Source organism: Helianthus annuus, chromosome 3 (genome assembly GCF_002127325.2).
Source record: "Helianthus annuus cultivar XRQ/B chromosome 3, HanXRQr2.0-SUNRISE, whole genome shotgun sequence".
Classification (NCBI taxonomy): Eukaryota; Viridiplantae; Streptophyta; class Magnoliopsida; order Asterales; family Asteraceae; genus Helianthus; species Helianthus annuus.
In genome coordinates this window covers 81,268,553-81,291,980 of record NC_035435.2, presented here as the reverse complement: position 1 = coordinate 81,291,980, position 23,428 = coordinate 81,268,553, and the positions used below count along the sequence as shown (strand labels likewise).

The following is a 23,428-nucleotide window of genomic DNA, read 5'->3' as shown; positions in this document are numbered from 1 at the left end:
AATATGATTCAAAAGTGCTACTTTAATGTATATATTGTTTTACTATGTGTTAATTTAACTTTTTTTAAGTGCTAGAATTTATTTACGGTTTATAGGATAAATATAGTTTGTACTGTAACCAACCCCTAGTAATTTATGGTCAATTTACGGTTATCGGGGTTCACATATTTGGACGGGCACCCGAGAACATGACTCTGTCAGACGAGTGTGTGTACAAAAGTGTGAATTTAAAGTCAGCGACGTTTATGACTAGCCAACATCATCACGGTCGCATCTCGTAGGCTTTGATGTAGTTATGAGCTATGCAGGAAATAGGGACGATGTTTTGTATGTTGTTCTTTTAGTGTTTAGAATGGCTACAAGCTCATCACTTAGATTGTCAACATTTTTTGTTGGTTTCATAAATGTATACCTTTTTAAAAGGTTGGAGTAAACTGCCATTTTGGTCCCTGTGGTTTGGGCACTTTTGTCATTTTAGTCCAAATCTCAAACTTTTTAAATCTGGGTCCCTGTGGTTTCACTTTTATTGACATTTTAGTCCAAAATTCAAAAACTCCCTTTTTTGACTGTTGCAACCCTTCTATTTTGTCTTTTTGTGCAGGGGTATTTTTGTCCGATAATTTTCATTTAATATATTCTTAATTAAAAAACTAAACTAAATACATTTAATTCCTTTCTCTCTCTAAAACACCCCTCATAACTCTTCACTTTCTCTCTCTAAAACACCCCTCTGTCTCTCCCTTCTCTCTCTCATACCACCGCCACCTCCTCCCCCCTTTCTCCCTGCTGCAAGTGGAAACCATTTTAGATCCAAGATCTTTATCTTCTCTTTTCAATCTTAAATCCACATCCAACAACAACAAAAAAATGCCACCAGATCATCGAACACCCTCACTCTCCCAAACCCCAAACCCCTTTTCTGTAATCTCAAAAAAGATTCATTCTTTCAATCTTTTCGAGATCCGGAGAAACGCCGCCAATTACAGGCGGAGGAGGTTGGAGGCGGCAATAAGGAGGTTATGAGAGACTATTTCACTAACGACGGTTTTCAACGGTGGAAGAAGATTTATAGAACTACGGATGACGTCAACAAGGTGCAGTTGGATATACGAATTGGACATGCGAAGACTGTGGAGAGTGTGATGAAGATGTTGACTGATGAAGGCTCGCTTAAAGGTGTTAGTGTTTGTTGGAAAATGGAAACCCTCTTTTGTGACTTGAAAGAAATGGTTAGATTTGGTGCATTTGAGTTGAGGGAGTGTGAAATGGTGACGGTGGTGCTACGGCGGCGGCACGGAGGAGATGCCGCTGAGTGGTGTGGTTGTGGTTGATGGGAGGTTAACGGTGATTGAAGATGGGGTGGTGGTGGTGGTGATGTTTCAGGTTGGTCGCCGGAGTTGTTACCGCCGACCATTCGTCGGGGAAGAAGGGGGAAGACGGGAAGGGGATGATGGTGGTGGAGAGGAATCCGGGGGATGTGGTGGTTGGTGGAGGTGATTAGGTGGTGGCTGATGTTGGCTTATGACAGTGAAGGAGGGGGAGCTTATTAGGTGGTGCTAGATCTGTGTATATATGTTATATATACTAATAACAGTAATAACAGTAATAAAAGTGATTTAAATGAAAATTATTGGACAAAAATACCCCTGCACAAAAAGACAAAATAGGAGGGTTGCAACAGTCAAAAAAAGGAGTTTTTTAATTTTGGACTAAAATGGCAATAAAAGTGAAACCACAGGGACCCAGATTTAAAAAAGTTTGAAATTTGGACTAAAATGGCAAAAGTGCCCAAACCACAAGGACCAAAATGACAGTTTACTCAAAAGGTTGATAGAATGATAGTTGTCCATATATCAATAAAGAAATTTGTCCCTGGCCCTTGGTCCAGTGGACACCAAGGCAATCATAAGGCTTGGGATCCGGCCTTGGTCGGGTGTTCAAGTCTTGGAGCCAACAAGGTTTTACACATAGGTGGGGTCATTCCCTATTAATCACTCGTGTGAGTACCTGTGTGGTTTTGTCTTGAACGCTCAGCAAAACTTTGATGTCAGTGTGAGTCCGGTTAAAACAACATAACTGGCCGAAGTAGGGTGGTTGGTCTCCCAATGCCAGGGGATGCAACCAAAGGTTGCATAAATTTAAAGTCGACGTAAAAAACATGAATAAAGAAACTTGCAGTTGCAACTTTAAAGAATTCTTGTTTTTAGATTTTTATATAATCAATGAAAATTACTTTTATAATACGTTACGATATGTTGGCAACAGTTATGTCTCGAAAAGATATGAATTTGAACCCAATTTACATTCAAAATACGAAGGTAACAAAAAATCATTAAAAACAGGGGTAATATATTATTCTACATACATTTTAATATCAAAATTAGTAATATACATCATTCACACATGCTGCTTAAAATTGGGTCTGTGTATTGAACGACCCTCTGCTTCAATCATTACTAGAACTCAACGCATACACAACTCGAAAGCAACTCAACTGACGGAAAACAGGAAATATACAAGGTAGAACAAAAGACGGAACGATTTGAACTTTAAATGTTTCGTTATAATCATACTCTATAAATAATTAGCACACAGTTGAAGTGGTCAAACATCTAATTTGACCCGAAAAAAATACCACAAGACATAACATAAGTTAGGATGGGAAGCAAACCAATTCCTTAAACACAAACATTACACTAATAAAAAAACACATCAAACTTACAGGAACGCGTCCTTTTCTAACAGCTTCAATACGTCGTTCTGGTTATTCAATTTCGCAACTTCAATAGGTGTCTTACCGTCCATGTTTTGTAGTGTTCTGAACAAACCCGACAAAGGCAAATCAAAACCAACATTATCACAAAAAAGAGAACATTCGAGTTGTTTACTTTGAAATGGATTAATTCGGGTGTTCTATCCCTAAAGGGTTTTGATGGCATAAACCTTCTTAAATTTGTTTTTTTTAAACTAGGTTTACTTTTTTTTTAACACAAAAAGTCACAACACTTGTCTCCTATTAGAACTTGAACCCAGTTGTAAACGAGTGTTGCTCGTGACGCAACTTAAACGAATTCGAGTCCAGCTTAAACCTAAATTAAAGCTAGTTTAATAAACAAATTTAAGTGAGCTTATTGATTGGCTGGCTAAAAAAAACAAAAGGTTGATTGGCTGGCTAAAAAAAACAGACTGTTATTTAAATGATATAATTATTTTAATCATGTTTCATACACTAAACTTTAAAAAAAATTGTTTATACTAAATGATCAAATCCAGCTCAAAATGCTCTATACGAACGCTTTGGATATGACCATAATAGCAGGACAAGGTGATGTATGTCGAGTCACAAACCCGTTAATGTATAACGGGTGGGTCGCCAACCTGGGTCAACTTGCTCCAAAAATCATGCAATCACCCACAATCAGTTTATCATGCAAACTCCCGTGTTCCATTTATTTTATGTATTTTCTTTTTAATTTAATTTTAGAATTAAGTGCATGTGCACGTAGTGGGTAGGTAGTTAATTTCTTTAGGTAACCGTATTTTTGTTTTATATTAATTAGGATCAATGAATCTAAAAAAAGAGGACAATGAGTTGATGAAAAGTTTCTTTGGTTAATTTTCTCATTGGGTTATGAGTTGTTTGGCAACTTGAATGGTGTTCTTGGAGTCTAATTGCGGATTAAGTGGTGTATCTGTATCTTAATTCAATTTTAGCTTGCCCTGCCGTATGTTGATGTGGTGTATCTGTATCATAAACAAACTGTAGATCTATCCGTTTCTTTCTAATTTAAAATATCTACCCGTTGCATACTTTCGATCCCTATCACAAGGTGTAATTGCCGATGTACACTGTACAAGCGGAGTTGGAAAAGGATCTATGCGAAATAAAATTTAAATTATAATATGGCTTGGTGGTTAGTAAACTTACACGGCAGCGCCATTATCAAGCAAAAGGGCAACACACTCTTTCCTACCATAACCAGCAGCATAATGGAGGGCTGTATTCTTGTTCTTGTCTAAGGCATCAACCTTGGCTCCAGCCTCAAGAAGAACTTGAGCACATTTCACCTGGGAAAATATTAACCCAAGTGAGCTTGTTTCTAATGGGCCAAATGGATAAATTTTAAAACACAGTCAAAATGTAAGGGGTTGATCAGGTCGAAAGTCATCCATAGTTGTTGATAGCGAATAGCGACAAATAGCGACAAGGCATGGCTAGGCTACGTAGCGAATAGCGACAAATAACGACGGCTATTTTATAAATAGCGATTACACTAGAAAAAGAATTTTGAAAATTTTTATATGTATATTACATCAAAATACCCTTGTATATATGCTATTTTACATGTATATTTAACAAAAACCTATAAATCTAGCTATTTTATAGCTATAACCCTTTATAACATTAAAAAAATTAAAAAAATAATAATAATAACTGTCGCTAAATTCGATAGTCGTTGCTATGAACCAAATAGCGACAGCACGTCACGTCGCTATAAATCGCGCTATAGCGACCGCTATGGTCGCAATTAACAACTATGAAGTCATCCCAAGGTTTGCAAACTGTGTAATACTTCGTGAATTATTTTATTTCAAATATTATAATTCCTTATAATAACATTATTTTAATCAAGTTTAAAATATTTGATTTAAAACATCTTAAGTGTTCCGAGGTGCCCTGATTTGTTTTGAGTTTTGACCCGAATCAAAGTTGTTAATAGCAAATAGCGACAAGGGACCTATACCGAATAGCAACAAATAGCGACCGCTATTTTATAAATAGCGATACACAAGCAAAAGAATTTTAAAATTTTTTATATGTATATTATATCAAAATACCCTGGTATATATGCTATTTTACATGCATATTTAACAAAAACCTAAAATCTAGCTATATTGAATTCTATCTATATAAAAAAATAAAAATTAAGGTGTCGCTATTCTCGCTAGCTGTCGCTATGACCATAATAGCGACACTACATCGCTTTGCTATATAGCACGCTATAGCGACCGCTATAACACATTTAGTATAAACATACAAGGTGCTCGAAACACTATTGAAACAACTTATTGATGCATCAAAACAAAATAAGCAGATACGCAGATTAGATTAATCCTTCAAAAAATAAAAAAGTTCAAGATTATAGATCTTACCTCCCCATATCCACATGCAAAATGCAATGCTGTCCTTCCCTCTGCATCTTCTTCATCTTTATCAGCACCAGACTCTAATGCCTTCTTCAAACCCTAATTATTTAACAAAACATTTAAAATAACATATTTTAATATTAGATCATAAAGGCTGGAACATGAAAGAGTTCTTTTAACGGTAAATATAACTAAACAGTTATCTGGTTAAATAAATTGTTTGTAGCGGATCAAAATGATTCTGACCAAAATGGGTTCGGGTTGAAACTTGAAACATGTTGTTTTGGAAAAAAAAAAGTATAAAAATGGGTTCAGCCAATATATTTTTTTTATGGTGGATAGAGGCGATGGCGGGCGGTGGTGGTGGTGTCAATCATGGCACTAGCAAAGGTGATGATGGAGGTGGAGGATGTGGCGGCGTGGTGTCGGCAGAAGATAGTGATGGTGGGTGGTGTTGGCCAATTTGTACCAATTCTAAGTTAGCAAGATTAAAAGTGGCCCATTTTTATCCTTTGGATAATTTAAGTAGGCCTAAATGAACCCATAATAAGCAAAACAAAAATTACACAAATCATCCATTTGTTGAACAATGAATCATGACTATCAGCTGGATTTGTGTTTGTAACTGTGAAAGTGGCAAACAAGTAAAAGAATAACAAGATGTACCACTTTAAAAATAAAATATAAAAAAAAACTAAATGAAAATCAAGCTTTAGAAATGCATATTAAGACGTCTCACTGTTAGAAGGGGTGGTCAGAACTGATTCACATTATGATCATACAATAAAAGTATAGAAAAGTATGTTTGAAGATTGTGTACCTCCACATCACCAACACTAGCAGTTTGATGAACAATAGACTCATCTTCATTCACTTCTTCAGCTTCACCATCTCCTGAATTTCCAGCAAAAGCAGTAGGGTCTCCCGTAACTGGGAGACCCATTGCTTCACCCAGCTTTTGTAAAACATCTTTGTCATTCCAGTACCTTCAGTTTAAACACAAATAAAAAATAAATAAAAAAAATCACATTTTATTCGCAAACAAACAACTATTAGAAGTGATGAAACAAGCAAATTGGGTTGCAAAACAGGTAAGATTGGGTTGTATTCAAGTCAATCAACCAATTTGTTTGTCTTTTTCTCAAAACATTGTCAGTAATTATCTACATCCTGATTGGAACATATATGTATAATAATCATGATATGAAATATTATACTTCATCATTGCAGTTGGGCCACCAGTTTCTATCTCTTCTAAAATATGTTTCAAGGATGGATCTTCTTTGATACGAGACATCCGTTCTTCAAGTTGTTCCTTTTGAGCTGGATTTGATAAACTCTCGAGCATTTGAGACATCGACGGATCCTGCAACATATATTCGAAAGAATGGTATGTCATTATGTAAAAAACAAGATATAGAGCAAGCTTAGAGAAAGTAAATACCTGCATCAAGGCACTACCAAGGCGTTCAGCCATGCTCATAAACTGAGGGTTTTGCATAACCTGTTGCATGGTGGTATAGTATTGTTGTGTATCAAATTGTGGGATACCACCTTCACCACCTTGAAAAGTCTTCTGAAGTTGCTCTGCCATTTGGTTGAATGATGGATCTTTTGCTATTTGTTCAGCTAATTCCTTCACGCTTGGGTCCTGCAAGTAACAAGAATAAGAACATAGTATTGTAGGTCGCCACTGCATCATAAAAACATGATAAATTGCTAGGTATACTAGAAAACCATTAGCTTAGAAGAAAAAAAGTCAAATGGGCTTAACATGTCAAACAAGACGAAACTAGCCCAAAGTTTGATCTTTTTATGCCAAAAACCTGCTAAGTCCTTTTATCTATAAAACTAAACAATATTGAAATCATAGTTATCAAATGTGCTAGGCGCATGGGGCTCGCCTAGGGCCTAGGCGCAAAGCGCAAAAGAAGCGAGGGTCTGAGGAAAAAAAGCGCTCATAAATAAAAATTTGAAAATAATATTATATATTAGAAAAATAATACGAGAAAGTGTAAAATACAAGGAGTGGTTATCGTGCGACGCGTATGCGAGTAGGATATTCCGCCGCGTGTCATTCCTTAGTTTTTTATAACATGCGTGATTATGTATATAACATGCGAGATTTGGGTTTGAAACAACCCATACGTAATTTTGAGTTTAACATGCGTAATTTTCATGTTTGATGGCATGCGGGTTATGATTTTTTTTATAACGTGCGTAATTATGCATTATAATGTGCGTAATTATGCAAATAACGGGCGTCATTAGGGTTTAACCATGCATTATAACGTGCGTAGTTATGTCAGGTTAATTACTATTGTGCTATTGCATTCAATTGAAGGCCTAGCGTAGGTCAGATGTGCGGTTGAGATGCTCGTGTACGCTTCGCACGATAAGCACTCTTGTGCGTTAACCGGCCTCAAAATAATACTATTTTTCGAATATAATAAACAAAAGCTATTATTTATACTTCAATATCATCTAATTAGTATTTAAAGCGTAATTCTAGCACTTGAGTAACAAAATGTTTAGTGTAAAAAATTCTAACCTATATAGTTTTGTACTAACTATAATAATAAAAATTATCTTGGAAAGAAAAATGATTTTTAATTATGTTTGCTCACTGTTGTGAAACAGTGTTATTTCAGCACAACAGTGTGCGGCTTTTTCTGCAAAGCAACATGTTTTCTTTGTTAAAGGTAAGTTTTATGAACCATACAAAAAGTCTGCAAATTCAACAATTTGGTCTACGGGTTTTCATCTTTATCAGCTTCTTCTTTCTCTCTTCTTCTCTGGTGATGCAACCAGCCAACCACAAACTTGTCCAGATGAAATTTAGCATTAAAATTGCTGAAGTTTGCCGGAATCTGGCAGGGCAAGTCGTCGGAAAATCGTTTTTGGACTGAAACTCACCAGAAGAGCACCTTTGACAACGCAAGGCGTTTTAGGTGCGCCTCGCCTTGACAATGCGCCTAGGCGCAAAAAGCGAGTGCTTTTAACAACTATGATTGAAATAATAAAAATATTGTAGTCACAATTGACACACGAATTATTTATTACAAAGCGTGATCTTTCAGGCCAACCTGACCCATTTCAACCTATACAAAATAATTACCCTCTATGACTTGTTTAACACCCTCTTTCTCTCAGGAAGATGAACTATGGATCTAATGATTTGTTTTAAGGTAACATTTTTCAAGATATACAGCAATACGACAGACAGAACTATTAATACTTAAATAGAAGCAAAAATGTATGCATGTTTACGTGCAGTCATGCATATGCAAGTCAATGAGTGGCATCATGCAGGCAAATAGATTTTGTGTGTGCAAATAATCATGGGGAGAAAGAAGGAATATAATACATTAAGTAGACCAGCCATAGATGAGAAGTCAAAGGGATTTCCAGGAAATCCAGCTCCTGGCATAGATGGTATGGCAGGTGCTGTTCCAGACGGAGTATCTGCAGAGCTTGATTCAGTGGAAGACTTCTTCATAGCTGGATCAGTTGTTTCTTCTGAATAAATTTAACAAACATGTAACGATTTTTAGAAACAAACAAACAAGACACTGGATAGCCTAAACAACTCATTCTTTACTAGGAAAAACTATTTAAAGAGTTCACATAGAAAATAACACCCGACACATAAGTGTCTTGCCTTAAATTGCAAAGGTCTATCAGTCAAAACTCTTCACGTGATGGCTATTTAAAACGATTAAGAAAAAATAGCATGGTCCATATTATTCTTCATTCTAACAAATAAGAATTTAAGAATCGCTATGCTTTAATATCAGAGCAGCTACAGCCAAAACACCTCATACGTGTGGATCTCTGCTTTTAAAGCACTCATAACGGATGATTCAAAGGTATGATTATGCTAAACAATTGGTCGCCGTGAGCTTAAAATGAGATTAAAATCTGACTGTAATTTTGTTAGGTCAAGGAAGTCAGCTTAAATGGCATACTCCTTCTAACTAACATAAAAGCTTCAAATGTAGAATCAACAGAGTACATAAGTAAAATCATTATCTTGAATAACAATCTCACTTAACATTTCAAAATCACTACAGAAGTTATAGAAGAGTCTGCCTACATTATGTTTATTGAAATATGTGCCTCGGAATATTGCGAAACCAATTAAAAGAATTAGGAAGTTGATAGTGGCTAAGCTATGAGGACAACAAAATAACACCAAAAACTGTGTAAATATTAATATATTATCACCTATAAATGATCATTAATCATTATCTGATCATTATCCAACTGTAAATAATCATTAATCACAAATTCTTATTTCAATCTCCTCATTAAAGTTAATAGTGACTGAAACCTACAACTACAAAAAAGCTGTGCCACTGCTACTTAACAAATTGTTACAAACTAAAAGCACAATTCAACCATAGATCAAACTTGCATCAAATTATGAATCATAACACACCTGTGGCTGCCGTAGCCTTGGCTTCGGGAATCTTCTCGTTCACCTGCAAAATCATAACATAATCATAACCCTCAACAAATAAAATTTAGTTTAAGTTAAACAGGTCAATTTCAACGAACTAAACATCAGCCAAAACAATACAGAAGAGCAAAAAAGAAGGAATTCATTCAAACACGTCAAAGTTGAACAGATTACAGTGAATATAGGTACAATCACCCAAACTGGAGTTTTTGTGATAATTCTTCGTTAGATTTTGTGAGTTTTGCACAAATAAAACTCAGTTTAAGTTAAACAGGTCAAATCCAACGAACTAAACGATACAGAAGAACGAAAAGTTGGAGAGATTAGAGTAAAAACAAGCAAATTATGAAGAAAAAAGAGGTTAATTTGATTCATTCTACATACAGCAAGTGAAACAGATGGAATTGAAGGAAGAAAAGTGAAATTGAAGAGGAGGAGGTTGATTTACCTGCTGCGACATTTCCGGTGGGAGAGAAGAGAAGTGAAGTGAAACGATGGAGGGAGAGAGAGAGAGAGAGAGAGGTGGAGTGGGGAACACGAAACGGGATCGGGTATGGTGTGGGCCACGGTAATCTGGATGTTGATTAGATCAACGCCCTACGCCTCTTCTTTTTGGGCCGGATAAATAACAATAAGAATATTATTATATATTTAATCATTTTTCTGTAGTTGGAGGAGATATATGGTATTAGGGCCGTAAACAAACCAAACGTTCGGCGAATAGTTTGTGAACCGTGTGGCGGGAAGTTCGTTTGTGTTCGTTCGTTTGCTAAACAAACGAACACGAACAAGAAATTCCGTTCGTTTAGTTAAATAAACAAACATGAACTGAGGTCGTGTTCGTTCGTTTATGTTCATCAACGTTCAGTAACGTCTTCGTTTTGTTCGATAGTTCATTAGTGTTTTTATTTTTTGTATTTATTTAAATACTTCAATATTCCGACAAATTAAATATCTAATAAGTGTTAGTGTATTATATATTTTGTTCATGATTGTTTTTGTTCGTTTGTTTCCATTTGTGTTCATGAACATTAGTTTGTGCTCATTTGTCTTCGTCAACGTTCGTTGTCTAAAATTAACAAATAAGCACAAACGAATACGAACAAGTTCATATCCTTAACAAATGAACACGAACATAAAATCTCGTTCGATAAGTGTTCGTGAACGGTTCACGAACACATATATTTCTTAACAAACGAACTAGAACAACGTCTTGTTCGTATTTGTTCGGTTCATTTGCAGCCCTATATGGTATTGTAGTGAATAGTGATGTAATGTAACCATCTTTTTTAAATTTAAATTTTATATAAGTTTAGGCCCCAACCTTTTGTTTAAAAATATATTCGACTAGGGTTTCTTTAGAGCATTTGCAACGTGGTGGTGGTATATGTGCCATAGATGCATGTGTGTCGTGGAAACGACAATAGGAACGGACCCATAGAACATCCATTGCGGTGCTCGTCTATGTAGTGGTTTTAGGCTCAGAAGTTTGTGCACGAATAGGAGTTATAATCATTCGATTTCATCAACACTTAGTAAGTATACATTAGCTTTTAGACCCCCATACTCGTTGCCATTTGGGCGTTTTTATCACCATCCATGCCCCGACTCGGCCCCGGTGGGCGTTTTTCAGCGAAAAAATGGTTGGGGCGTCCAATATTCCACGCCGGATGGGGGAGAAATTGACCAATGGGACGATAACAACGGTAATATTAACGGCTAGTTCATTTATTTTTATTTTTTTTAATTCAACCATCTTTTATATACCCACATTCCTCATCCATATTATACAAACCACAATCAAAAAACTCTTTCACCAACAACTTCAAACATCAAATTTTTATACAACCTTCACCCATTTTATAAAAAATGGATTCCCCCACTTCCTCATCGTCCATTGCAAATTATTACTACAAAAATTTCTTAGCGGATGAGGGTGACTCGACCGATGAGGAGGTCGAGCAAGAGGCGGTTACGAGTGCGTGCGAACTAGCGGCTCGTTATTCTAAACATTGTAGCGAGCCTCAACGTGAGATTTTACCAAGAGAATATATTCAACAAGACCGACAAGCGGCAAACGACCGGTTGATTAAAGATTACTTCGCTGAAGAGCCTACTTACCCAAACCCCGAAGTTTTTAGGCGTCGTTTCCGGATGAGTAAACGTTTATTTCTACGCATCGTTGAAGACTTGGAAAACACGTATGATTATTTTAAACAAAAGGCTGATGCGAAAAAGGTACTTGGATTCACCGGTATTCAAAAGTGTACTTCAGCTCTACGGTTCCTTGGGTACGGAAAAATGACTGACATCAATGACGAATATTTAAAAATGGCCGAGAAAACAACGCGAGATACCTTGGAGCATTTTTTTAAAGGTACATTAATATTTTTTATTTATTTACATGCATTCATATTTTACATGCATTCATATCTTTTTAACTTACGTTAACGTTATATTTTTAAAAGGTGTTATAGAGTTTTACGGTCCCCGTTATCTGAGAATGCCCACTTGGTCCAACCTTCAAAAAATTTACGAGGCCCATGCTGAACTCCATGGTTTACCAGGCATGATCGGAAGCTTGGATTGTCGACATTACACGAGGTGATCAGGACGGACTAACTGTTATTCTTCAAGTGGTTGCCTCACAGGACCTTTGGGTATGGTCGGCTTACTTTGGTGTTGCAGGGTCATGCAATGATTTAAACGTTTTCAAGCAGTCTCCATTGGTAGAAGACTACATATCTGGCCGAGCTGCCAAAGCATCTTTTTATGCAAACAGGAACTACTACCCGCATGGATACTATTTATGCGATGGAATTTATCCGAAGTATTCAATTTTCGTGAGGACGTTCAGGGACCCGTACAATGAAAAAAGAGCTCACTTTAAAAAGGTTCAAGAGTCTTCGCGGAAGGATATTGAGAGATGCTTTGGGGTTCTTCAACAACGGTGGCATTATTTGAGAAATCCTTGTCGTGCTTGGAGCAAAGAAAAAATGAGAGATGCTATGTACACTTGTATAATAATACATAATATGATTTTGGAAGACGAAGGAAAAGCAATATACCAGAACTATGTACCGAAAGACGTTCAGAAGTATCCACAAGCAACAATGGAAGAAAGGGTGAAGAATGCACATGAATTGCGGTCTGAAGTGGCACATAATGAGTTAGCGTTTGATTTGGTAGAACACGCGTGGTCGGTTCGTTATATTCCAAACGAGGGTGAGCAAGAGTCAGATGACGAAGATGACGGGAATGGCGAAAGCGAAGACGAGAATTAAAAAAAAATATTAGTTTTAAAAATATTATGTGTATTTGTTTATTATTTATGTAATTTTTATTTAATTAATATAATATAATTTGTTTTAAAAATAAAAAAATTAATAAATACGAAAGTGTGGAAGTGACACGTGACGGACAACGCCCAAGGGTGGGGTATTATCCCAATACGCCCATTTCTTCACAATGCCCCTTTGTTGACAAGGATGCCACATGGCGGAAAACGCCCAAGGGTGGAGCATTATTCACCCCAACGACTACACATGGTCTTACAATCACTCAATACCATTTGTCGTCGGTCGGTTATTCCAGTTTATGTGCAGGAAGAAAACATGTGATTTATGAACCGTTTTATCAAAGGTAATGTTTAATTCTCATTCAATTTTAAAAAAAAAAAATTGGGGTGAAACAAAATGGATTGCAGGTACAAGTCTTGAACATAGAATTTACATAAATTGATTGTAAAGAATTATGAAATTAATTGATTTTTGTTGATTGGTTATTATTTATGTTTGACCAGGTGTGAAGTTGTGAGTGACCTCGTTGTAGGTCCCGTAAAGTGTTTGTGAAAATGTGTAAGTCAATTTTTTGGTAAATGGTGCTGGCAATTAGGTGTTGTGATGTGAGGGTTTAGCTTGATGATTTCATTCTTAACAATTTCACACCGGATTTTGTAGTTTTTGTGCAAGTTAAATTGGGATAGAATTATAGAAGGCTGCATTTTGTTTATATGGGTGTTCGAGTTGGGTATTTATGGGTGTTATTCTTTAATCCAAATTGATATATTCATCATTGCCATGAATGTGTAGTAAAATTGAGTAAATGAGGTGTTCGAATTGGATATTTATGGGTGTTCTTCTTTCACTTGATACGGTAACCGGTTATACCTCGTCACTGTAGATCAATCTAAGGTATATGTGTATGGGTTTCAAGATCTCTTATTTTGTGGGGATTAATGAGACAAACACCACAATTGCAAACTATAATAGCAACGACAAGCTTATTGCTTTCATTTTCATATAGATTGTACGTAAGTTTCTGTGCTTTTATTTTCCGGTTTGGGTACGGTTTATATGTTTGTATCTTGATGATATTAGGTTTTCTATAGCGAGTGGGTGATTTGAGATTGAACTTTTTTAGCAATGGATATGGAATTTTGTGTGATTTAAAAGCATTAGATTTAAGGGTTTTGGAATGTTAACCTCCTGTGATTCGGCATAGCTAAAACTATACATTTTCGATTACTGAACCTACTTCTTGTATTCTCAAGTTAGAACCATATTAAGCATCAAATTCTTATAGTCTTTTATTTTACGGTAATTTATATTCTCTCTGCTCTCACAGTTGACATTTTTTTAGTTACTATGGATGAATAATGTGTGCAAAATGCAACATATAAATTACATCAATTGAGACATAAAACTAACCATTTTTAGTACTAATGTTGGAAAAGCGCGTTTCTTTCTTCCTTTTGAAATTACAGGACTAAACGAACTTAAAAGAATAAAAGGAACAAATAAGCAGCCAAAACCAACATAAATACAAGAAGAAGGAATAACGTGACATGCCTGACCCCTAGGCAGCATCTCCCAAAGCAAAAACAAGGAAACGGAACCTGACCACGGGGTCGTACCCAGCCAGGCATTGGGCGTGGTCAGGCCCTGCACAACACGACAAACCTGCAGAAGCTTCTACGCCCACCATGGGGTCGTGCCCAACTCTCCACGGGGCGTGGTCAACTCTTAGATTTGTAGAATCTTGATAGTACGGCGAAGAGTTGACCACGGGGCCGTGCCCAGAAGACACGGGGTCATGTGGGGCCCTCTACTGACAGCTGCATTAAATGAAGGAAGAGAAGAAGGATAGCCACGGGCCGTACCCAGTGGACACGGGGCCGTGGCCAGGGCTCTGTTGGCTATAAATATGGGTGCTTGGTTCACTTCAAAGACATCCATTGGCAAACCATTTCTCTCCCATTTTGCCACCATTCCACCACCACTACAACACCAACACCCACCACCATCATCCATCTATCATCTTTAGAGTGTGTAGTAGTCTCGGGATTCAAGAATGATCGTAAGAGTTCTTGTCAATCAAAGGCCATGTTTGGCTAATCTCTTACATCACTTGGTGAAGACAAGTCTTTAATGTATTACTTTTGATTGTTAATCTTTCGGCACTTTTTAATTGGGCTTGTATTAATGACTTTAATAATTCTTCATGATGTCATTGATTTGCTCATTCGTGTCTTTACGGTCTATATAAAGCGTGTTAACTACCTGGAAGGGGGTTAAGAGGGTGGTTTGGTAAAGTTCTTGTCTTGTTTAGTGTATAGATCCTGCGAGGACTTGGTTCAAGCTTACTAGGACCTCCTTCAATGCCCAACGGTATTGGATGGCGGGGGTGCAAATAGCTTGAACCCCTCATATGTAAACTACTATTAATACTTTAAACTAGCTTCTTGGTATTGTATCCTTGCTGACTCAAACCACTTAGCCGAGAGTAACGTCACCTTCAAAGAGGGGCCTACCACTTTTCACATTAATAACTTACTTCATTGTCTTTCAATATTCCGACCCTTTGGGATTGTATCCCTGCTGACTCAAACCACTGGGTTGAGGGTAATGTCACCTTCAAAAGAGGGGCCTACTACTATAACTAAGATAATCACCTAAAAAGTCCGAAAGTGCGAAAATCATCAAAGGGTACATTAAAGATGAGTTAGATCCAAGTGATTCTATCTTGTCTATCATTTTATTTTATTTTCAGTTTTTATCTTTTGTTAATTTAAAATTCTTTTCCCAAAAATTTAGATCGATTAGACGTTGACGATAAACCGGTATTAAAAGCTCTTGTGTCCTTGGACGACCTCGGTATCTTACCAACACTATACTACGCTCACGATGGGTGCACTTACCCAAGTGTGTGTTTAGCGTTAGTATAATATCGTGTTTTATAAATTTAAAACTTGACTAATGCGTAAAATTGGCTTAAAATATTAATAAAAATCATATCACGCTTAACGCAAACCAATGAAATTGTTTCTGAGCAGTTCGAGTGTTTGATAATAATAATGGGGTTTTGAATTATGAATGATGTTATTTTGGTTATGCAAGGATGGGTTTACCATAATTGAATTCAATACTCAAGTTTTTTTTTCATCAGTTCTAGTTCTGATCAGATTTGGATACAGTAGAAAACAAAGTCGTTAAATAAACCAAATAAGTGGCCGTGATTTAAAGTAAATGTTGGTATACCTAATATGAAAGTGTGATTAATAAACTAAGAAGTTAAAAGGCGATTCTTCTAGGTCATAATGTTCTCAATTTCAGATGCAATCATATTTCACACACACATTTACACGATTTCGTACACTTAATTGTTTGATTATATCTAATTACTATGCTGATATTGACGATTCAGTTCTGTCTCTGAATCTGTTACATATTACCAAAAATAGTGATATCTCGAGACCGAAACTTCAAAAAGTCTAGATTTAAATTCTATATACTCATGTACTTACTTGTTGACGTAGTCAGTAAGTCATGCAGAAGCAGCATGACACCATTGACCTCGCCGGACGTCGCTCTGCAGTCTCCACCTAGCCAGATGCCTCTGCCCACGCTGGAGCTGGGCGTCGCCTCTTCCTCGCCGAAGCAGATATGCTTATTTTCTTTATTCACTTTCAATGGCTCTCAAATTCTTATTTGTGTAGAAACTAGAAAAAATATGGTTACGAGTTTGTTACAAACTACCTGAAATAGTGATATCTCTAAATCTAAATGGTTTTTACAAGTATTAGTGTATTATATATAAATTTGATATACTCATGCATTGTTTATATGTTTTCGGCTGGTAATTTGTTAAAACAGTGATAATATATTAATATGTTGATATATAACGAACGGTAGGTCCCAGAGAATTATACAAACAACATAAATGTGAGAGTTTCAATCTCAAAATGAACCTTTGTATTTAATGAATATGTCTCAAACATATTTATATTGGTCATAAGTCATAACATACGCATTTACATGATTTCATACACTTAATTGTTTAGTTATAGAAAATTATGATGCCGGTAGGTGATAGAGACAATTAGTTGATCACAAATCTATTACAAGCTACATGAAATTGTGATGTCTCGAGATCAAAACAATTTTTTCAAGTATCAGATATAATACACATGCACTATAAACCACACATCAGGCTTGTCTTTGTTAGACCATGTGTAGTGGGAGGGGGAAGACCCTTGGGCATTTTGCGCCATGTGGCGGTCGAATCAGCAATGGGGTATTATGGGGCGTTTTTCTAAAATGAGTGTAGTGAGGATGTGGGCATTGTGCGGCATTATGTTAAAATGGGTGTAAAAAATTAAATAAAAAAAACAATAAAAAAAGGGTATTGGCCAACCAAAAAGAAGAAAAGTTGTCAGTGGCTAAAGAAAAGAGAGGGGTGTGGAAAAAGGACGCTTCTTGGATTTTTTCAAGACACTCTTCACTTATTCCCCACGTTTCCCAAATTACTTGTCAAACAAATAAGACAAACACAAGAAAGAAACTACGGATGAGCCAAAAAGTTGCCCAGTAACGGAGAAATCAATAGTATATGTAAAGTCGAACAGAAGAGAACGAAATGAAATCGAAACTGAGACTAAACAAACTAAATTGGTACTTATGTATCTTGAATCCCAATACTTATACAAAACAGATACTGAACACAAACAGATGCATATAAACATATCAGACATATCATAACAAATACAAGACATACGTGACTACACATAACAATAAAATAAGTCACGTAATATAGAAGCACCCACGAGCCTAAACAGAGGCATACATGGCTATAGTCCATGCGCCGAGATGGTGCATGTAGGCGTACAAACATTATTCCATCTCAACAGGAGTCAGGAGTCAGAGCTAAGATCGATCTATTCGCCTCTAGGGGCCATGTGATACACAAGCACAAACTAGAAACGCCGTGAACTTTAGTTACGCACCGTCACGATGAGTGCCATGTCGTTGACGCCCCAACGACAAGTCTAAACGTATAATTGCTCGGGTGACAGAGTACAAAGCGTACCAGAAATAATGTATCTTAACATAAGTCTAAAGGGAACATGCAATAATGAGCACAAAATCTAAGGTCTATTGCATGCTACAATATATACTAATTACAAAACAGAAACAACTAGCGAAACATCCGTACTACAAAGTAACGGACTTGAATAAAATACAACAATGAAAAGATAACAGAATCCGTACCTTATTAGCAAGCAAATCAAGTTGTCTTTAACGAGTACGCGGACCTATAATTCATTATCTAAAATTTGTGAGCATTAAATCGACTACACGATTTGTTAACACCTCGCTTGTTCGGCAACAGATAACTTTCTAAACTTTAATACATTGTTGAATGCTTATGTACAATTGATAGATACTATTTTCTCGTACTAATTTTTTAGTCCGTTGGGAACTAGGGCGATATCTATAATTTTTTATCTATAATTCAACTCATTTGATATATATACCCTTCACCACTTCGAACAACAATAATCTTCAATCATTTGTTTTTTTTTTAATTAATAATCTTTAAGAACACAATTTACTCTAAGGACCAATGAACTTTACGAGAATTATTATATATAATAAATAAATTAATAAATTATAAATAATTAAACTCTCTTTTCATAATATACCAGCTATCTCATTTTAATAGATCACAATTTGATAGTGCTTCATATTTCTTTTAAATCAATTGGGTTTCATACATTCACTGTAACCTTTACAAGAGTGACAGAAGCATAATAAGAACTACCGGCAGTGACAAATAATCATAAAAACTTGATGATTCATGTTCCAAAATTATCTTGATCAATAATAAAAAGAAACAGTAACAATTTTTCGTGTTTAAGACTCAAGTTAAGTTCCTTATTTCTACTCCAGTTTAATAGAATTTATAAAAGATTGGTTGCAGAACAATCTAGACGAAGCCGAAATTTATAGGTTTATATTCAAATCAGAAAAGTGTTCGTTTTGATACCTTAAACACTACACGGAGCTAACCGGACACCAACGACTAGAGCTTCGAATGATCGAACGAACCGAGTCAAGCAACAACAATGGACGTGGCCTGAATGATGTGGTGATGGTCGCGATGGAGTAGCGCGACGACGGAGTCCCGACGAAACAAAGACTAACGGTGGAGTGCGACACGATGATGACTGTATAGCGGCTGATCGTGAGCACAAAACTAAAGCGACTGAACCGATGGCACGACGGAAAGTTTCGACAACAATGGTGGCCACAACGGAATACGATGGGCAGTGCGGCGGTCACGACGGACCGTGACGGTGGCTGAGATGGAAACTTGAGAAGCACAACAATGGAGTAATTTCAAAGTGGTTTCTATTGTTTCGACAAGTTTATAACTAACAGTGAACAAATAATGCATCCTTACATATCGGTCAGTTAGTTAGAAGGGATTTGAAGTTCAACTTTTGGAATCAGGTATGAATGAGATATAGATGAAGTTGAACAGAAAGGTTGGCCGCAAAATATGAACAAAGATTTGAAATAAACATATATATTATCATATTTCTTTTAATTTACGTAACACCAAAAACACATGCATTTCATTTTCATTTTTTTTATAATAACTAATTTAACAATAACATAAAGACTTTTAATTTGTTATTGTTATTATACATATAAAATAACTAAACTTGTAGTTATCTACTATATTATTTATTAAAATTCTGAATATTACAATTCTACCCTCCTAAAAAAAATTGTCCTTAAAATTGCTAAGCATGAATGACACACGTATATCAACATAACGGATACATAACAACATAATAGATTCAGATACAAAATATGGTACTTTATTAATGCTGAACTTTTAAGGTGACAAGTAAACGAGGACTAAATCGGATCGAAATTCATATGAAATCCGACAAAGATATCAAACATATGAAATATAAGAGTACTAAGACTTAAGTAGATTCGGACAAACATCAATCTACATAACAGGAATCTAAAAGCGCACATATGTACCTATAATTCACGATTACGTTCATGACCGTAATTGTCAATTATCTTACAACCATGCCCTAATTGTCCTCCCACCATGCATCTCAATGACCTATTCAAATTGTAAGGAAAAGAATACTAACGATAAAGGAAGCATGGTCAATTGTTATAATTTTAAGACATAACGAAAAAAGATAGCAAACATAGAAGTGTTTATCTTGATAAAACGTAAAACTGATGTGGAACAGGAGACAAAACCAAACAAAACAAATACTGATACAGACACTTAAAACATGTGATGATAGATATAAACCAAACACAACATCTAAATCTACATCGAAAACTAAAACTGACAGTGAGACCAATTTCGATACAAAACCGGTGCGAATACTACATCAAAAAGATACAGCTGATACTAAAACAGATTCAGATATTGAACATGATCATAAGCAAATTTAGTAGCGATTGACAAAAGAAACGCCTCAAGTAGATAGACACAAAGACGACAAACTGACGAGTATGAAGATTGATTGGAAGTCGACACCTTAACCCAACGTCTACCCATTAACTCACAGGTTGTTTTTAAGGTTTAATTTTTCTACAGGAAAGAGCCTTGGCTTTGATACCATAATTGTAACACCCCAACCTGAACAGGCTGACGTGTCACTCATACAGATATCAAAACTAAAACCAATCCATAACGTTGAAAATAAAAGATCCTAATTACATTTTCATTACATTACCGAAATAAAAATAAATCTTTATCTTCACGACACTCTTCACTTATTCCCCACGTTTCCCAAATTACCTGTCAAACAAATAAAACAAACACAACAAAGAAACTACGACTGAGCCAAAAAGTTGCCCAATAACGGAGAAATAAATAGTATATGTAAAGTCGGGGGGGGGGGGGGGTAGTTGCACGGACCTCCCATCCGCCGGAGTATTGCAACTCCGCAAGCTAGCTTAGCCCCATAGCTACCTGGCGGTGATTACCCACGGTGAAGAGCCCCAACACCCCATTAGGGCATTGCCGGGAATCGAACCGGTGACCTAAAGAAGAGGCTGGGTGAGGCTGGCCAACTGGGCTACCCCAGAAGGTTAGTATATGTAAAGTCGAACAGAAGAGAACGAAATGAAATCGGAACTGAGACTAAACAAATCTAAATTGGTACTTATGTATCTTAAATCCCAATACTTATACAAAACAGATACTGAACACAAACAGATGCATATAAACATATCACACATATCATAACAGATACAAGACATACGTAACTATACATAACAATAAAATAAGTCACGTAATATAGAAGCACCTATGAGCCTAAACAGAGGCATACATGGCTATAGTCCATGCGCCGAGATGGTGCATGTAGACGTACAAACATTATTCCATCTCAACAGGAGTCAGGAGTCAGGAGTCAGAGCTAAGATCGATCTATTCACCTCTAGGGGCCATGTGCTACATAAGCACAAACTAGAAACGTCGTGAACTTTAGTTACGCACCTTCGCGATGAGTGCCATGTCATTGACGCCCCAACGACAAGTCTAAACGTATAATTGATCGGGTGACAGAGTACAAAGCGTACCAGAAATAATGTATCTTGACATAAGTCTAAAGGGACCATGCAATAATAAGCACAAAATCTAAGGTCTTTTGCATGCTACAGTATATACTAATTACGAAACAGAAACAACTAGCGAAAACATCCGTACTACAAAGTAACAGACTTGAACAAAATACTATAATGAAAAGATAACAGAATCCGTACCTTATTAGCAAGCAAATCAAGTTGTCTTTAACGAGTACGCGGACCTATAATTCATTATCTAAAATTTGTGAGCATTAAATCGACTACACGATTTATTAACACCTCGATTGTTCGGCAACGGATAACTTTCTAAACTTTAATACATCGTTGAATGCTTATGTACAATTGATAGATACTATTTTCTCGTACTAATTTTTGAGTCCGTTGGGAACTAGGGCGATATCTATAATTTTTATCTATAATTCAACTCATTTGATATATATACCCTTCACCACTTCGAACAACAATAATCTTAAATCATTTGTTTTTTTTAATTAATAATCTTCAAGAACACAATTTACTCTAAGGACCAATGAACTTTACGAGAATTATTATATATAATAAATAAATTAATAAATTATAAATAATTAAACTCACTTTTCATAATATACCAGCTATCTCATTTTAATATATCACAATTTGATAGTGCTTCATATTTCTTTTAAATCAATTGGGTTTCACATTCACTGTAACCTTTACAAGAGTGACAGAAGCATATAAGAACTATCGGCAGTGACAAATAATCACAAAAACTTGATGATTCATGTTCCATAAGTATCTTGATCAATAATAAAAAGAAACAGTAACAATTTTTCGTGTTTAAGACTCAAGTTAAGTTCTTTATTTCTAATCCAGTTTAATCGAATTTATAAAAGATTGGTTGCCAGAACAATCGAGACGAAGCCGAAATTTATAGGTTTATATTCGAATCAGAAAAGTGTTCGTTTTGATACCTTAAACACTACACGGAGCTAACCGGACACCAACGACTAGAGCTTCGAATGATCGAACGAACCGAGTTAAGCAACAACAATGGACGTGGCCTGAATGATGTGGTGATGGTCGCGATGGAGTAGCGCGACGACGGAGTCCCGACGAAACAAAGACTAACGGCGGAGTGCGTCACGATGATGACTGTATAGCGGCTGATCGTGAGCACAGAACTAAAGCGACTGAACCGATGGCACGACCGAAAGCTTCGACAACAATGGTGGCCACAACGGAACACGATGGGCAGTGCGGCGGTTACGACGGACTGTGACAGTGGCTGAGGTGGAAACTTGAGATGCACAATGGAGTAATTTCAAAGTGGTTTCTATTGTTTCGACGAGTTTATAACTAACAGTGAACAAATAATGCATCCTTGCATATCGGTCAGTTAGTTAGAAAGGATTTGAAGTTCAACTTTTGGAATCAGGTATGAATGAGATATAGATGAAGTTGAACAGAAAGGTTGGCCGCAAAATATGAACAAAGATTTGAAATAAACATATATATTGTCATATTTCTTTTAATTTACGTAACACCAAAAACTCATGCGTTTCATTTTCATTTTTTTTATAATAACTAATTTAACATTAACATAAAGACTTTTAATTTATTATTATTATTATACATCTAAAATAACTAAACTTGTAGTTATCTACTATATTGTTTATTAAAATTCTGAATATTACATGTTTTCTCTATTAGAATCTGTTGGTCCTTAAATATTGACCCTTAGCATGCCGAGTTCCTTAAGACTTCTAAGGTCAGTGGGAGCAGTAAAAGTCTTTCTCATGACTTGCAAAGAATACAAGAGGCTGGGGGAGAGAGTCATTAAATTTACTCCGCATTTATCTCCAATTACACCTCTTGTACACCATACTGAACCAACTCTTACAAACTTAGAATCCTGAAAATGATA

At 36.1% G+C, this 23,428-nt stretch overlaps 2 protein-coding genes and 1 long non-coding RNA gene across 3 annotated transcripts; 1 reads left to right on the top strand and 2 right to left on the bottom strand.

Moving 5' to 3' along the window:
• Positions 1-2,523: 2,523 nt before the first annotated feature.
• Positions 2,524-10,225, bottom strand: LOC110929351 (ankyrin repeat domain-containing protein 2B). The gene is made up of 9 exons (XM_022172496.2): positions 10,059-10,225; positions 9,590-9,632; positions 8,516-8,667; positions 6,593-6,799; positions 6,366-6,514; positions 5,969-6,134; positions 5,155-5,247; positions 3,929-4,068; positions 2,524-2,818 (listed from the first exon to the last, which is right to left on the bottom strand). Exons 1-9 carry the CDS (start codon positions 10,068-10,070, stop codon positions 2,719-2,721), a joined length of 1,062 nt encoding a protein of 353 aa, XP_022028188.1. The 5' UTR covers positions 10,071-10,225; the 3' UTR covers positions 2,524-2,718.
• A 1,254-nt stretch (positions 10,226-11,479) lies between these two features.
• LOC110931785 lies at positions 11,480-12,894 on the top strand. Its single transcript, XM_022175163.1, has 2 exons — positions 11,480-11,848; positions 12,262-12,894. Exons 1-2 carry the CDS (start codon positions 11,480-11,482, stop codon positions 12,892-12,894), a joined length of 1,002 nt encoding a protein of 333 aa, XP_022030855.1.
• Positions 12,895-16,372: 3,478 nt separating this feature from the next.
• On the bottom strand, positions 16,373-19,397 carry LOC110929352. Its single transcript, XR_002587044.2, has 3 exons — positions 18,938-19,397; positions 18,160-18,203; positions 16,373-16,610 (listed from the first exon to the last, which is right to left on the bottom strand). It is a non-coding gene; the product is annotated as an uncharacterized LOC110929352 (long non-coding RNA).
• Between the last annotated feature and the right edge of the window lie 4,031 nt (positions 19,398-23,428).

Excerpts from the sequence above, each read along its gene's own strand:
- LOC110929351 (XM_022172496.2), bottom strand. Across the intron at positions 8,668-9,589 it reads CAAGGCTACGGCAGCCACAG|AAGAAACAACTGATCCAGCT; the intron begins GTGTGTTATGAT and ends AAATTTATTCAG. Across the intron at positions 6,515-6,592 it reads TTGGTAGTGCCTTGATGCAG|GATCCGTCGATGTCTCAAAT; the intron begins GTATTTACTTTC and ends TATATGTTGCAG.
- LOC110931785 (XM_022175163.1), top strand. The coding sequence starts at position 11,480 with ATGGATTCCCCCACTTCCTCATCGTCCATTGCAAATTATTACTACAAA. Across the intron at positions 11,849-12,261 it reads AAAAGGCTGATGCGAAAAAG|GACCTTTGGGTATGGTCGGC; the intron begins GTACTTGGATTC and ends GTTGCCTCACAG.